Below are 17,484 nucleotides of genomic sequence, written 5' to 3' on the forward strand. Positions count from 1 at the left end.
CTGCAAAGAGGGGTCATGGGCAGCAAGCAATGCATCACTTTTAGCAACACTTTAGTGGCCCCAAAAGGGGCCTTTTAAAGTATGCGAAAAGGTTGCCATGGCAGCCTGTCAGCTTGAGAAATCCAGAAGAAACGCCAAGGAGAGATCGCCACAACCATCTCGCCATGTACTTCTAATTGGCTTGCATGAAAAAACCCTATGTCCATCAGCCTTGCATGCTTTATGCGAAGCTTGCCAACATCCTCCTCCAAGGCATCCAGGCACTCCACATAATTCAGCTAAAGGTTCCTCGTGAAAATGAAGCCCCGGAGGGACTGAACCATCTGCCAGGCCTCCTGTGAGGGCAATGTTGAAGCAGCCTGCCCTACCGTGTCATCACTACCGTCGTCGCCGTTGCTATCCAATGCAAGCACATTCGCGACGAGCGCCTCATAGTTTAGAAGCACTTAGTGTCCAAATCTATAGCCATGCGTTTTCTTTTCACCGGCAACGTGCGCTGCCAATAATCAGCGGGCAGATCAGCCTTCTGTTTCGGCCGCGAGTCAAATGAGGCTGAGAAACCGCATGGCCAGGAGTGATTTCGACCGAACCAACAAAGACAAACACAAGCAATTAAGCTGTTTGCTGAAGTGAGCAATCTGGGAGCAGCACAGTTGGCGCGGTCCATTTGTGTTTCGGAAGGTGGCATAGAACTATGAGCACAGCCCATTCATGTTCGGAGGGGTGGAAAGGCGACGGGAGAGAGGCGCGCAGGGAAAGCTAGAAAATGACGGCTGTTGGGGCAGTGGGCCTTCGTTCAGCAGCTCAAATTTCTCGTTTTCTTTCTTTATTTTCAAAGATTTCGCATTTGACTACCTTTCGGCACAAACACCCAGCAGCCAGACTTCATCATTATAACCCATAATGTGGCATCGGGGCATTGTAGTGAGCAGGTCATTTCACCATGGAAAACATACGCAAGTTTATGGGGCAGCAGCTTCTCGTTGTTATAACCAATATGTTGTTAAACTAGTATCTTTGTAAGTGGGTTCGACTGCGTTGCTTTCCTTTGTAGCTTTGTGCTACTGTAGGGGGGACGGCATGATTTTCATTAGTGCAAGTTCTTGGGCCAGTTGGCGCATGATGAACTTGAAAAAGGGGGTACCAGCGATTCTCCGTGTCCAATGCCTTTTCCTGGAATGCCCTGGAACAAGGAATGTCACTGGAGCCAACAAGGAACCAGGGAAGACGACGCGCTGTTGTGGAAATCTTGGCTCCAGCAACGTTCCGTGTTCAACCACTGTTAAGGCACGTTCACACCTGAAGCGGAGTGGCCAAAGCGGGCCGGCGGAAAGCAGGCAAACCTCCTTTCCAGGCTAGTAAAAGCGGGCGGAAAATGAGGCGGCGAGCCCGATCGCTCGCGGACCAATTTTTTTTCTGCCCCCGGAGCTCTCCGCTTTCCCGCGGCCAATCAAAACGCCAGACAACAGTGGCGCGGTGACGATGCTCGCGTGCGCGCATAAAGGACGGACGACCGGTGCCACGAGATATCGCCACGAAAACGCTAGATGCTCCACGTCCTCGGCGGCGCAGGCCGCCAGGCAAGCCGTCCGGTCTGCACAGGCACGCGCGCTCACCTCTTCGCCGCATTAAAAATCCGCTTGGCCACTTAGATGCTCCGCTTTCGGTGTGAATGTGCCTCTAATCACTGTTTGGCGGTCTCGTCTGCTAATTTTGCACCTGGGTGCATGCGTACATTTTAGGGCTAAAAGTTTAGCATGTTGCCGGCACAGAAGTGTGCATGACACTTTTGGGTAGGAAAAAGTACAGCATAGGAAGTTTGCATTGCTGTGAATGCTTTTCCAGCAAGGAGGGAAGAGTACAAAGCCACAGAGTGCCATAAGAGGCCTTACAATGTTTGGTTGATCACTTGCACAGCATCACAATGTGTCTGCACCAGTGCTGCTGTTTGGGGTACTGTCCCCTGGTATTCCACTAAAGCAGTAGCACTGCAGCATCTACCATCATCAAAAATTGAAATTCGAACAGGAAGTAACTGGTCGGAATCCTTGTTACACTTAAATACATGAAAGTGCTCTGTAGCCAGTTTCTAAGCTCAAAGTATTCCCAGGCGTATGTATTGGCATCTAAATTAAGCCACTGCTACAAATGCAGATGAACATGGAAACAGAAAAATGCATTGAAGTAGATTTAGAAGTATTCAGGTTTGAATCTATGCCCCTCTGGATAAACACCACACTACTAAGAGATATGTACATGATGACTACATTTGCTGTTAATGTGTTATACTGAGCCCTTCTTTCCTGATTGTTTTGCATTCCACTCGTGCACACTCGTTTATGTTAATTAGGATGAAGTAATCAACTTGCTCCTGTATGTACTTGCATGTGTGAACATGTACATGAGTGCATGCTAGCCTGGTTAGCCAAAGAAATACTGCAGCAGTGTAACTCCATGGCACAGTGAGTGAAGCTGAAATTGTATTTCACAGAACCTTTCAGAGTCGCCTGCTGACCTGCAGTTGCTGCTGGACACCCGGTTAAAAGTCTATAATAACCTCACAGCAACGCAGATGAAGGTGCGTGACTGCGTTCCAAGATTTCCTTATTCTAGTGCCTCCATGAACACCTTGCCATATATATTTTGCGTGTGTGTGTGTGTGTGTGTGTGTGTGTGTGTGTGTGTGTGTGTGTGTTTTGACCGGAATGCATAGAGTATCTTACAAAAATTGCTTGAGGAAAATTTGGTGCTGTCATCATACAGGTGCCATAGGAATCATGGGTACTACAGTTAAACCCTGATATAGCGATGTATTTAACTTTTAACTTCTTGTCAATGGAACACTATGTGTTTCCAACCTCAATATAACAGAGTGTGTTTATACAAGATTTCAATATAACGAAATTTCACTGCCGCTGAGAAGGAATACCGAGACAATAAATGGAAGCTTCCGTGGACAAAGATATCAAATATATAAATCTCAGGCTCAGCCTCTGCCACTTGCTTAGGAATTAAACTTTGGCCACCCTGCTTATCAGTGCCGTAGCCGTTGGGTCTCACTAATTTCGATTAGTTTTGCACACTGAATTAGCCTCAAACCACACGAAACTTAAGGTCAGACCACGCGCAGGCTTGCCAGTGCGCTCTCACTCCTGGTCACTCGTGATTAGATGCCTTACCAGACTTCACTTCGTATTGAGCTGTTGATAACACTTCAAATTGCACTGGTTGGACGTGGCTACTATCATCGGTCGAGCTGGTGCAGGAGAAAGCCGGTCCGCACCATCTAGCATGGCCAGGCTGGAGCATATGAGTGCGAGCACGCACTCGAGCCCTCTCGTGCACAAAGTGGATGCCTTGCATACTCTAGACAGTTGCATGTAGCTGCGATATGCTATGTAGTGTAGATACCATGGCCGCTGCAGGGCTCCGCGACGAGTCCACTGGCTGAGCACACTGCGGCTCACTAAGGACAACTGCGTCTGGCTTACATTTGGCATGTCGTAGGCGCCAAAATCGGAAGCAGTGGCATCTGCGTGAACATCAAAAATCAAATGTGAACTGCTTGCCACAGTGACGTTCAGCAGGCGGAGTGTTGCGGGTACGTCCCACACCGCTGTAGCCTTCGCAGTACAAGGCATTGAAGGACTGGAAACACCGTGAAGGAGGTGTTCGATTGCCAATAACTCCGCTTCTGCTGAATTCATTGAAGTACTCTTTGTGGCAAAGTATTTCTGAAGTAGCCTGTCCTAACTTCAAATGCATTTCTCCACTTCAATAAAAGGTGTTCAGGGCCCCTTTAACAAAGCAAATTGCCGATTTTACTGACTTAGTTATATTGAGGTTTAACTGTACGTGGATTTTACTATGTGCTTTGCTTGTGGCTTCACACCTTCTTTTTGCATTATTTATTAAGCTTTATCTTGCTAAATTTCCAAGCAATTGTATTTGTATAAAATTCTAAATGCACAAAGGTGGCAAATTTCTGTGCACATGCATAATCTGCTTTTACAGCAATATTTTGTTGGGGATGATCAGTTTTCAGAGCTGCAAAGTTGTATGAAGCCAGAAGGACGAAGCTTAGGGCAATCTACTTATGTATTATTTGATTCAAAAATTCATTATTGGAAATTGTAAAATACAGTCGAACCTCGATAGGTGCAGAAAGACGTTGTGCACCTCGCACCGTACATAACAAACCTCAATTTAACGAACTAGTTTTGTTTTTCAATCTTAGGTCTACTCAGAACCATTTTTTTTCTCGATTTAATAAAGCAATTTCTTGACATGGTTTCAACTTCGCAAAGTTTTCAGGCATTTCTAGCATGTACTTGGGAGCCTGTATGGCTGGTAAACCTAGCAAAAAAATATAGAAGTGTCGGCCAAGGCAGAAGTTGTTTCTGCACGTCCTTTTGCATGAAAAGTGTGAGCGAGAGAAACACCATAGAAGCACAAGTGCTGTGAGTGCGGTATGCAAGAAATGCCGCTGGTGCCATCTGTCATGTTGGTAAAGGACTTGCTGAAGCTGCAGGGCACAAAGTCAGGTGCAAAGCCCGATAAGATGAACTTTAGCCTGTAGTAACATGAGAGCTGATGATTCCTTCAGCGCAAGGGGGTTGGGAAGAGGAAAAAACGCACGCCCATCGCCTCCCCCCCCCCCTAGTACTCAGGTCTCATACTCTACCCTGGCTGTAGTGCGTGCATGGCTTTGTGCATGATTCAACGCGCCGTATCTTGGAGGTAATCTGCAGCTTGTGCAAAGGGCGAGGCAAGATGGCTGGTGCCTTGATGTGTGCTGTGTTGCTGCAAGTCTAGTGTTAGAGGTTGCGTAATCTCACGTTTCCAAGACACGGTGAAGCGAGAGGCAGCACAAAGCATTCTTTGCTCACTACCCATTGCTGGTGCTCTTCACCATGCTAACTTGGCAGCGAGTGTATCGTGGTCATCAAGTGAGATCTGTTCATGACGTCGTGCTTGTTAATTTACTTAGTAAGCGAACTTTACTGCAATTTAAACGGCCGATAAGGCTATCAATGTTCACGTAGTCTCTTTGCTTTCACCGTCAATTCTTTGCCTATCGGGCAAAACTACTTTTTTTTTTTTCTCAAGGAAAACAAGCGTCCGTTTATTTTTACACTTTTACACTTTTGTTTTTATTTTGCGGGCACCACCGGGTGACAGCCATGGGCACTAAGCGCAGTCAGTCATGGTGTCCAAGATTTATCACGCCGCATGACGCAACCCACACAAATGTTGGATGCCGTGAGCAACGCCGCTGCATTGCTCTCGTTGCAGTATACCCTGCAGGCACCGGCGCTCATAAGCACGTCATTATGGCCCAACCTTCTTGCAATTTGTTTGAGTGTCCGCTGGCAAGAAACTGTCCACCAGGGATGTTGTGGGAATCGGTGAAATTGTTTTGACTGCTGTAACAATAAAACCTTGAATTAATGTAATTCGCAAGTTTTCCGCTCTAAGTATGAATTCACTATATCGAGGCTTGACTGTATTCTTTTCTGTTCGAATGTAAGGAAAAACAGTGCTTATTGGAGTCTCGAGGGAGAGAGACTGATGCAAGTGTGGGCCATTCTAAATGATACTGGTACAAGAGAGTCGTGGTTGCAGCACAGGGGCGCCAGTTCCTGAGCAAACTCGGAGCAGGTGGCTTCTGCATGATAATTTCCAGCCATTCAATAAGAATGTCTCGGTTTTAGGCGGCCTATGTGCAAACTTGCTGTTTCAGTTTAGGTGCCGCAATTTATTCTTGGGCCAGTCTCGCCATCTCATTCCTATAAACAATGGGTGGTGCTGTAGTGTCACACCTCTCACCATCGACCAAAACAATGCCGTACCCTTGTTTCATTACTGTCACTGTCATGGAGCACCAGATAACGGATAGCAGTTTTCCGATTTACGAGCTCCTCAGTTGACTGCATGCATGTGTCAAATAATAACAATAAGCACCCCCCCCCCCCTTTTTTTTTTTCTAGTAGCCATATGGATTCCCCATATGCCCCATTTTTCTCTCTGTTTAGAAATGGAAAAAATATTAGGTATTGAATTATATATTGGGGTTCATGTTTACTGAATATTCATATTTAATTTATTTGGAAATATTACTATTCGAACTCTGTGATTAATAAAATTTTTGTTGGAAAAAGAAAGAAGCGTGAACTGCCATCATAATTTATTGCTTTTATGCTTTGCACCATTCCTGCATGGTATGCAAAGGTTGGCGTTTTAGAACACAGACCTTTCCATACCACATATCCTTATAAACTTGCTCAACTCTTACAACTGGCACATTTGCTACGTTTCTGTTGCGGCCAGATGGAGGCCTATGAGGCAGCACTGAAGTCAGTGGACTTTGTTCTCAAGGTTCAGCCCAACAATTTCAAGGCTCTGTATCGGAAGGGAAAGGTCAGTATTGCTTTGTTCATTGTAGTTACTGGTCTGTAGGAAATCCTTCAGACACTTTTTCAACAAACTTTTGAGATAAATTAAGCTTGTCTGACCAGCGTCTTTAGGAAAAAGTGTCTTTAGCACATCCTTCAGACACTTTTTCAACAAACTTTTGAGATAAATTAAGCTTGTCTGACCAGTTTCACTAGATTTTGCAGTTAGGCTGGAATGTCTACAGCACTGAAACTTTGTGTTCGTTAGATACAGGATGACCCAAAAATTAAGCTTGAGTATTTATTGAATTGACCTGCTACCACTACTTGGCATAGTTTTTTTTTTTTTTTTTTTTGCTGAAAGAAATTATGCCATACAAATTACAGTGATTGGAACATTCAATACAGGAAGCAGGTATTGCAAAAATGATTTGGGGGACCAAATCTATAGGGAAAAAAAGCAATGAGAAAATATACAGGGTGATCCAAAAGTAACGAATGAAAATTTAATTTAATAACTTGAAAAGCGCAGACTACAGTACAATACAGTTACCTCTTGTAATGCTTCTCACTTATGTTGCTGCTTCAACACTTGCTGTCAAACCTGAACTTTTCTATGTGTGTCAGTCATGCAAAATAATTCCTTTATGCTCTAGACAATGCCAACTTGCAGGTCAGTTTCTTTTTTTTTTTCTTGTGCATACAAAATAATTCTGTGCATGTCATATTGCACTACAGTCCACAGGGCCTCGCTGCCTAATTTGATTTCACCTCGCAGATGAGGATGTTGTCTTCATCCAAATAAGCATACTACTGTTCGCAACCAAGTCAATTTGCGATGCTTTCACTAGTGAGCCAAACCACCAGCGCATACCCTTCCATTAAGGTGTCATTGGCACTTATAGCATTAGTGTGGCAGATAGTAGTGGAATGACTTTACCCTGTCGGTTTCTGCTGCATCTGTCAACAGGCGGCCTCGCATTGAGCAGAAAGGGAAATAATTATGCACGTGGCATCATCTACCTTGCAGAAACAGAGCCTCGATAACTGGTTACCCTCGACCGGAAATTCTATCACTTTACGTTGATGAAACCAGAGATTGTGTGTGGCCATTTTGTTTAGCCTACTGGTGGCTAGATTATGTAACCTGTTGTTGCCAAATGGCTATCCCTGACTGCATTAAAGGTGGCGCCTCATACCACCAAACACCCACCCTTGTGCACTTCTGGACTTCCATGCAAAAGATAGGTTGTTCATTACTTTCAATACAACCCTCGTACAACACAACCCGTCCTTGCTTTCCTTGCAGATACTGGCGGGCCAAGGCAATGTCTCTGAGGCTGTGTCAACTTTCAAGAAAGCCTTGAAGCTGGAACCAGACAACAAGGTTGATCTCTTTTTATTTTATTTAATGACAGCTGTTACGCTAACACACAATGAAAACTTATTAAGTCTGATTCCCTAGGATTTAAATAATGTGTTCAAACTATACTAGAAGGGGAACCAAGGAGCCTGATTTTCATTAGTCGCAACCATATGAAGTCAACAGATAATGAAGCCGAGGCAATCTCAGCGGAAATTATTTGTACTCTTTCATTGAAATTTAAAAATGATAAGCTAAATGGAAACATGAAAGCGGACGAGAAATCAGCTTGCCGTCAGTGGGAGCCGAACCCACAAACCCCCCTCATTATGCCTGCTTTGCACTACCAGTTATGCTGCAGCAGCGACTGTTCCCATATTCTCGTTCTTGGCTGTTTATGTACATGTAGATTATGCAGGGTGTCCCACATAACTTGAGCCAAAGTTCTAAAAATGAAAGGCACTCCGGACGCAAGTTGAACCAAATGCATAGTGTTGGCACTGGCCTAGAGTTACTCAGGCTATCTTTTATTTTCCCCTTAACTATCGGATTGCTTATGTTTAGTCGGTTAACTTTTCAAGTATTGGCTACAGACCCCAAGTGTGATAGGTAAAGTTGTAGAGCACCTTGAAAAACCTCTCAATAAATTGTTTCCAACACAATATATCTCACATGGTCCTTTCTTCCGCGTTACAGAGAAATCCCGCGAAATATGAAAAAATACCACATGAAAGGGCACTTGTGCACTGTTATGCTGCTCCCAAGCATGCGATGGATGGACAAGGTCGGCTGCAGCGAGACTGGCCCGCGACAGGGCATTATGCTTGGTGTAGGTGTCTGGGCATACGGCTCTTATCGAATGACTGTGCAAATGCATGCTGCCGGCCGAGCGTTGCCGACCTCGTTCATGCCGCTTCACAGCTCTCTCATGCTCCAGGTCCATCGACTGGTCCGCGGTATCATGCATGCTACCGAAAGCCAGCTTAGTGGCGAACCACACATGATCGGCCAATCTGTTCTGCCTGCCGGTGTATCGGTCACATTGCTTGCCATTGCAACAATCGTACTGTCTCCCCTCCTCTGCAACCGCCATTGACCAGTTATTATTGCCCTGAATAGAACGAGCGTTGTTACCAGCCTCCATTGACATTGCAACAGCCAAACAATGACATGCGTATTCCTTAGAATAGTCCCTCATTGTCAATCCGACGTCACCACTCCTGTTCGCCACCAGCTCGTCAACCACCATCCCTATCGCCGCAGGCTTGTCACCCACCGTCCCCTGATGCAGCCCCGCCGCCCGTCTCCAGAAAACTAAGCAATGCAGCTCCCAAAGGTGACGCTGCATTTACGACACGACCACAAAACCCCCTGATCACTTTGCTGACCAAGCAACTTGATGGACGTTTTAGTCGATGGCGTCAGTGTCCCAACATTCATTGATACTGGCACGCATGTATCTGTGATGAGTGCCCAATTGTGCAAGTGCCTGAACAAAGTTCTCACACCTGCTGCATCACACACCCTCCGCATTGCCGACGGAGGAACGCCTACCATGCTTGGCATGTGCACCGCTCGCATTGGCATCGCAGAGAGCCTAACGACTGTTTTGTTTGCCATTTTGGATCCATGCCCTTGCAACGTTATACTCGGCTTAGACTTCTTATCATGCCATTCAGCCCTCTTTGATTGTGCGTCTAGTGTCATTTAGCCTGAACTGCCCCATGGCTGCTATAGTCCACCAGTCACACAACCATGGTTATGCTCTCCCAAAGACATCCGCCTGTCGCCTCAAGCCACTACGTACGTCACTCTACTGTCGATCCCATTTTTTCCTGGCGTTGTCTATGTACTATGTCCCACCGCTGACATACTGCTTGAAAGAAATTTGGCCATTCCCTTTATCGCGCTCATTGTTACAGGCAATCAGACTTGGCTCCCTCTCCTTAATTTTAACTGCTCAACTCAAGTTCTTCTCAGAGGAATGTCTTTCGGCAGCATCTCGCCTGTGAACGATTGCGGGATATCGGCGCTTGACATCGAAGTTCCGTAGCCCTCTACAGGAACCTTCGATTCACCAACCCTCACAGATGAACTTAGCAAGATGATTTCATCTGATCTTGTTCCAGCTCAAGCTGCTGACCTCCGCCGTCTCTTGGAGACTTACCGTGACATTTTTTACCTTGACAGCCGCTCTTTAGCCCAGACATCGGTGGTCACCCATCATATTTACACCGAAGACTGCAATCCGATACGCCGCCGACCATACCGTGTTCCACATGCTGAATGACAAGTGATACAAGAAGTTGATAAGATGTTAGCTGTAAATATTATCGAGCCATCTTGCAGTCCGTAGGCATCCCCTGTTGTCCTTGTCAAGAAGGACGGCAGTTGGCACTTTTGTGTGGATTACAGAAACCTCAACAAAATCACACGCAAGGATTTCTACCACTTGCTGCATATTGATAACACCTTGGACTACTTGCACGGAGCCAAATACTTTTCATCAATAGACCTTCTAGCAGGCTATTGGCAAATCTCGGTAGATAACATGGACCGTGAGAAAGCTGCCTTTGCAACACTTGATGGCCTCTACCAATTCAATGTTATGCTGTTCAGCCTTTGTAATGCTCCGGCAATCTTTGAAAGAATGGTGGACTCCTTACTTTGTGGCTATAAATGGCCCACATGTCTGTGTTATCTAGATGTCATAGTCTTTTCACCAATTTTAATGAGTCATCAATGCGCCTATTGGCTATTCTTGCTGTGTTCCGATGCGCCGGCCTGCAGTTGAACTCATTCAAGTGCCACTTTGGACGTCATCAAATTGCTGTTCTTGGCCATCTTGTCAGTGCCACTGGCATTTAACCCGACCCTGACAAGATTTGCACTGTCTAGAACTTTCCTTTTCCATCTTCCGCTGCAGAAGTAAGAAGCTTTGTTGGGCTATGCTCATATTTCCGTCGCTTTATCAAGAATTTCGCCAAAACCGCTCACCCACTCACCGGCTTACTTACGAAGGACGTTCCTTTCACATGGGGCCTTGCTCAAACCAAAGCCGTCTCCACCCTCGTATGCTTGCCCACAGCCTCCCCATTGCTGTCTCATTATGATCCACATGCCGCCACTGGACTTCACATGAATGCCAGTGGCCAAGGAATTGGCGCTGCACATGTTCAATGGCAGCATAACGCAGAGTGCGTAATTGCATACCAGCCACCTCCTGTCACCCGCCGAGAGGAATTTTTCAATTACCGAACAGGAGCGCCTGGCATTAGTTTGGGCAGCTGCCAAATTCAGCCCCTACTTGTTTGGCCGCACATTTTTCTTGGTTACTGATCACCACGCCTTGTGCTGGCTCTCCTCACTTAGACCCCGCTGGACGATTGGGTAGATGGGCGATACAGCTCCAAGAATATTCATTTGCCGTTTCATACAAGCCAGGCCATTTGCACAGTGACACTGACTGCCTCTCCTGTCATCCTGTCGACTGCCTTGAATACGATGCGCATGACGCCGACTTATGCGTCCTGGCCATTTCTGATCAGCACGACATCTTCACTGAACAACAGCGTGATGACTGCTTCTCAATCTGGACCGTCTCAATCGTCTCAATCTCAATCGTCTCAATTCTGGACATTCGGAGCCCACACTGCGCATGTTCATGCTCCGGGACGACATTCTCTACGGTGGCAGCTTACACGCTTAATGATCAGAATTTTCACCATCTCCGGACATCGGTCCTTGAGCTCCTACTGCAGGCCACCTCGGCGTTTCACGCACTTACGAAGGCCTACGGCACTGCTTCTATTGGCCAAGCCTGTACCGCTCTGTGCACCACTACATTGCAGCCTGTGCACTCTGTCAGTGCCGCAAAAAACCTGCTGTGCTGTCCGCTAGATGCCTTCACCCCATTGATGTGCCCTCAGAACCATTCTTTCACGTCTGTCTCAATCTTCTCGGCCCTTTTCCAATGTCGAAATGTGGCAATAAGCAGGTTCTTGTCCCGACGGATTACACAACCCATCTTGTTTATGCATCGTTGTCTCTCGTGTAAATACTGTAAATGCATCTTTATATGTGACTTCTGCAACATAACAATACGGACACTCCAGGCACATTTTCGCCGTCGCCGTGATGTTCCATATAAAGTCCAAGGACGATAACACCGTCACCGTGCGCCATATGCTGTGTGCGCAAGTGAAAGCACGCAAGGTTAGCTGACGAACATGGCTCAGTCTGGCGCATGCGAGGGAGGAAGGTGGAGAGGAAACGTGCAGTCTTCCGTTGCACGAAAGGCGGTGGGGGGATGGCAGGGAGGGAAGGGGGGCTGGCATTGGGCTCTGGCAGCAACTCCGTATGTTGAGACCGGGCGTAAGGGGAACTGACAAGGCTCACTCTGGCGAGCAAAACAGAGCCAAGTGAGGAGGCAGCACGGGAGGGAGGGGAGGGGGCTTCTACTCCCCCAGCAATTGCGTACCTTGAGCACCAGCACGCACTCGCACGTATCGCATCTTGAAAGCGATCTGCAGATGGCTCATACCTGTGTGTGTGCTGTTTTCTTGCCGCTGTTCACATTGAAGCGATAGAGGTGACTTCGGCAAGAAGGTGACTTTGCTCGCAACCCACTGAATATGACAGCCAATCAAGAAGCACAAACACACGCGCAGACGGAATATCGGACCGGCGGCCCCACCAAGTTTCAGCGGGTGCAAAGGCGGAGAGAGGGAGAGGGAATGGGAGAGATCTTTCACTCCCAATTTGTCTTCTCTACTACCTCTCAGTATAGGGCAGGCACCAGTTCAGGGCGACTTTCTTCTGCAAAACGTCCATGAGCCCTCCATAAGCGTTGTCTCGGCCTCCCCCAGAGTAGTAACTCTTTCTTTCCTTTGTGGCGCTTCTTCTCTGACGAGGGGAGCTTGTTAAGGGAAAATTTTGCAGCACCCATTATCACATTGGAACTGTCCTCCGATGACCTGCCCAGCGTAGTTCTCACATTCTACTCTTGCGGATGACAAACAGCATGTTGTCTACTGTACTCATAACGGCACAGAAAAGCAGTGTTTCTCAGAAATGTACTAACTGGTTAAAAAAAGAAGCATAACCGTATTAGGTCATATTTTTGGTTCTCGATCGCAAGCGTTGTTGTCGGGAGATCATACGAAATGGGATTGTATGATTGAGGTTCTACTGCATTGCAGTAAAATAGAATAACCATAATGAATACATTTGACTTGCGTTAATTTGGCCCTGACGGGACTGACACAAATTGTCGAATTATCCGATGGGTCGAATTAAACAAGATGCTGGAATAAAAAAAACTAAGAACACACCGCTGATTCATTTGGCATTATTTGCCCATTCAGGCATGCTTCCAAATCAAACGTGCACCTGCTTTCTACTTGTCCAAAGTATTAAACTCGCATAGAACTGACATTAAAGCTCTTAAACAAAGTATAAATCTAACATCTGATTTTATGGCAAGAAAAATGAGCAAGGGTCTGCTGGTGGCCGGTTTCCTAAAGTCAGCTTTGCCTTATTTTAGTGGCGGCTTCGCCGCAATGACGCCGTGTTATGCGGCAAAGCATACGAAGCACCGCGATCATGGTTTCGGTTTCGTATCTGATTGCACAGCTTAGGCAATTCTCGGCCCTATTTTCATGAAAGAAAAGAATGGTGCACGTTAGAATAGTGGTAAGCATTATAATCGGACATTGTTAGCTACTGTTAATGCTTAAAAATCTTCCTAGAGCAAGCCGAAAATAGGCATTTTTGACAGGAAATGATATGTTCAGTGCGTTCACCATCTCCTAAGCTCTGACGAGACACTGCACTAAAGGGGTCGTTATTAGGGTCACCATAGGTATCGTGCTTGTGCATGCTGACTAGTATAGTTCGAATTAGCCACTCAACGCCAATTTTATGATCGAAGTAACAAAACTTCAGGCCAATTGAAGTGGATAAACGCCAGTTGGGACCTTCGGTTGGGATAGAATTAACCAGAGTCGAATTAACGGAAGTGTACTGTCTAACAAAGCAATGGATATAATAAAGTAATTTGACTCCCCCCTCAACTAAGTTACAACAAGGTACGAGTGTACTTGGAAATAATGTGTAGTTAATAAATCAGTTGGTTGTGTATTCTTCAGGCCCATGGGCATTGAGAGGAGTGGTATTCGGTATTGTTGCAATGGAATTGTTGAATGTGACAACGTTCACTGTAGCAGTGATGAAAGCTTAGAATGTGGTTCCGCTTGCCTAGTTCATGAGATAAAGGAGTCAAATCAGGCATTGGTATGACACATGTCAACACCTTCTTTAAACAATGATCACTGCAGGACACATTGAAAATTTCAGCCTGTTTGCTTTAGAAATTTGCTGTGCATAATGCACAGCAAATTTCTAAAGCAAACAGGCTGAAATTTAATATAAATTTAATTAAATAAAAATTAATATAAATTTCCGTAGGAGCCTTTACTTTCTTAAAAAAAACTGAAAATATTTATTACAGTAAAATTTCGTTACAAAGAACTTTGCGAGACCGCTGAATTTAATTTGTTAATGCAGTACTGAAAAACCTATATTTTCATGGCAGTAGTGTAACACAACGAAAATTACATACCTTTGCAGCAGATGCACGTGTTCGTACATAAATAATAAACGAGAACGCTGGGCACAGTTTAACTACAATTTATTGCTTGAAGAAGTCTGTAATCTTCTTCTGGCGAGTAGACAGCAAGCACTGCAGGACGAACACCTCCACATCCTTGACCTTCCTCTGAACGTCATCGGGGACATCCTTATAGCGCCCAAGAAATGCGCGCGTCTTTTCTAGAAAAACTAAAACATACGAACTGGAAACAGTATCTGCCTCTTCGTGTGTTGATCCAGTGTTGGCATCATCTTCGTCACTACTGCAATCTTCTTGCTCACGCACTTTATTCACGATGTCTTCTTTGGTGAGCTCCACGGATGTAGCCGCCACGCTGTCGCTGTCACTGTAATCATCGAAGGTCACCGCGAAGGTGTCGATGGGGAGCTTCTCGGTAAGCTCATTCCACAGTTCTGGGTTGAGCTCCTCTGTGTCCTCGCAGTCTTGTGGCGTAGGTGAAGCCTTTAAACAGCCTGCTTTTCGCCAGCAGTTGCTGATCGTGCTTGCCTTCACGTTCCACCACGGCCCTGTAAGCATTTTTGCACCTTGACAGATGTTTACCTGTGTGGGCAGCTTCAGTCGAAAATTGATCAGGAGGTGCTGCGCAAGACGCTTCAGAAATTTGGCCTTCACACTTCTGATGAAGCCCTGGTCCAAAGGTTGGAGCAAAGAAGTACAATTCGGTAGCATAAATTCAAGTTGCACATTGCTCAATCGCACGTTCACGATATGCGCCAGGCAATCGTCAACGATGATAATTTTTCTGTCTTCTTCTTTGTGTCGTCGAGCTTCAGCAGCCACTGAGTGAACAATTCTCGCCTCATCCACGCTTTCTTGTTGGCTCGATAGTCGCAACGCAACGAGACGTTTTTCAAGCAGCGCGGCTTAGCAGACTTGGCAACAACTAGAGGCTTGAGTTTTTCCGTGCCCGTGGAGTTGCAACAGAACAGAACCGATATGCGGAGACGTGATTTCTTTCCGCCCTTGCACCTGTCACCTTCGAAGTTCATTGTTTTATCAGGCAACAAGTGATAAAAGAACGCTGTTTCATCACTGTTGAAAACATCGCCTGGAGAGAAAGACTCGATGATCTCTTGAAAGCGCTCGTTCCACCAGGCAACCGCACTCTCAGTATCTGCTGCCTTTTCTTCGCCACAAGCAACCTGCCACGCAACGCCATTCCTTTGCCGGAAGCAGTAAAGCCATCCAGCACTTGCATCGAAACCGGAGACGTCGAAGGTGACCGTGAACTGTAGCGCCTTCTCTTGAATAATCGGGCCTGACAAGGGCACATCGTTTGGTCTGGCATCCTTAAACCACGCGAGGACAGCGTCGTCTACGTTCTGGTAGTTGCCAAGCCACAAGCGTTTTCTTGAGGGAGCCAGCTGTGACTCTCGATGCAATTTCATGATCTTTTCCCGATCCTTGAGCATCGTTGCCATTGTTGACCGGGGAATATGACGCTCCCTGCACAGGTCGACTTGGTTTCTTCCAGCATTCAGCTGTGTCAAAATGTCTACTTTTTCTTTGAGTGAAAACTGGCATCGCTTCTTTTTAACGCGGGGGCCAGGAGAACTCATTATCAGCAAAGCGAACGTCACAGCACAATCACAGCACCGATAACTTCGCAGCTCCTGCCTATCACACTATCAGCGTGGTGACACTAGGCCTGCGACGTAGTAGGAGAGTCCGAACATGACCATATGCGACGCTCGCGCTCATGCTGCTGCTGCTGCAGATGATGATGATAGGTGTAAGCCTCAGGGATTCGGTACCGAAACTTCAGCAGAACTTCGTAATAACATAATCTGTAATCCCGTAATCATTTAATCCCGTAATCTTGGTGATTACGGGATTCAATTACGTACGTTATTCTGAAATATTTTGTAATCTGAAATTCGTAGTACTGAAAGTTTTTTACATTGAAAATATAGGCATTTTGGCAGGATTATAAAGAAATTGTAAATCTGAAAAGTTCGTTAATGTGGTGTTTGTAGTAACGAGATTTTACTTTAGTTGTACATCTGGCACTGAGCAATGGACATAGCTATGTAATGGCTGTTCTTGTTTCCAATGAGAATTGTAGGTCTTAAATATAAATTTTATTAGAAGTTACAGGTTTGTTTAAAATCCAGCCACCAGCAAGTACAAGTACTAATATATATGTCTTCAGTGCTAACATACCAAAAAAAACTGCTACAATTGGATATTCACAAGCAACACGGTGAAAGCATAAGCATAAATCAACCTAAATAACTTGACTGCTCCCCACTGATGCTCATGCAGTTAATACAGTCATGAAAGTCAACACATAGGCAGTTGATTGCAGTCACCAGCCAGGAATCATAAGTGCTGTCACACACATACGCGTGCACACATGCGCGCACACACACACTTTTATTGCCCTTACAGATGTTGTAAACCCTCCTTACAGTAAAATCACTTTATCCCTAATATTGCTTTATACGAAGCTGTTGAAATCACGATCACAGTGCCTGTCATTTAGGTTCCATTATTTGAAGAGCAGTGGTGCCGGACTGCACCTAATACGAAGTGCAAAACAGGATATTCACACAGGGCTGCACGGTGAAGTGTACACGGCAACCATGTACATTTCATCGTATGGACATGTAGAGGCCAAGAGTGTTACAAAGGTCACTTCAGCTATGATGGATTTTTTTTTGGACCTTACTGTGCCACACGATGACAACCGACAGACGAGGCCGCTGCTAATGGGCACAACCCGAATTTCTCCCCTGTCATGTAACTATCAAGCGAGGATGTTTTTCAGTATATGTTTTAGAAGCTTCTGCACTTTTGGAGTGCACATTCCATCATACTATGGCTTTTCTGGAGCCTCTCAGCTTTTAACGAAATACCAGTTATAACAATGTATATTTACTGTCATTGACTTCATTATAACGAGTGTTTACTGTACCTTGCTCACAATACAGGGCAGTCATCACGAAAGCACTCTTAAATTGCTTTACTGGTGGCTGGCTCCATTTAGTCTACAAATTTTTAGAAGTAGCTGGTCTGGTTTGTGAATGCCACTGAAGCAGCTACAGTGTTTC

At 45.7% G+C, this 17,484-nt stretch overlaps 1 protein-coding gene across 1 annotated transcript in view; it reads left to right on the top strand.

Moving 5' to 3' along the window:
• LOC142576012 (peptidyl-prolyl cis-trans isomerase FKBP8-like) overlaps window positions 1-17,484 on the top strand; it is a 51,296-nt gene that overhangs the window by 20,663 nt on the left and 13,149 nt on the right. The window contains exons 8-10 of the mRNA XM_075685889.1: window positions 2,492-2,578; window positions 6,331-6,420; window positions 7,705-7,782. Of these exons, the coding sequence (XP_075542004.1) occupies window positions 2,492-2,578; window positions 6,331-6,420; window positions 7,705-7,782 (255 nt within the window). The remainder of the gene's footprint in view (window positions 1-2,491; window positions 2,579-6,330; window positions 6,421-7,704; window positions 7,783-17,484) is intronic.

This window comes from Dermacentor variabilis, chromosome 3 (genome assembly GCF_050947875.1).
Source record: "Dermacentor variabilis isolate Ectoservices chromosome 3, ASM5094787v1, whole genome shotgun sequence".
Lineage (NCBI taxonomy): Eukaryota > Metazoa > Arthropoda > Arachnida > Ixodida > Ixodidae > Dermacentor > Dermacentor variabilis.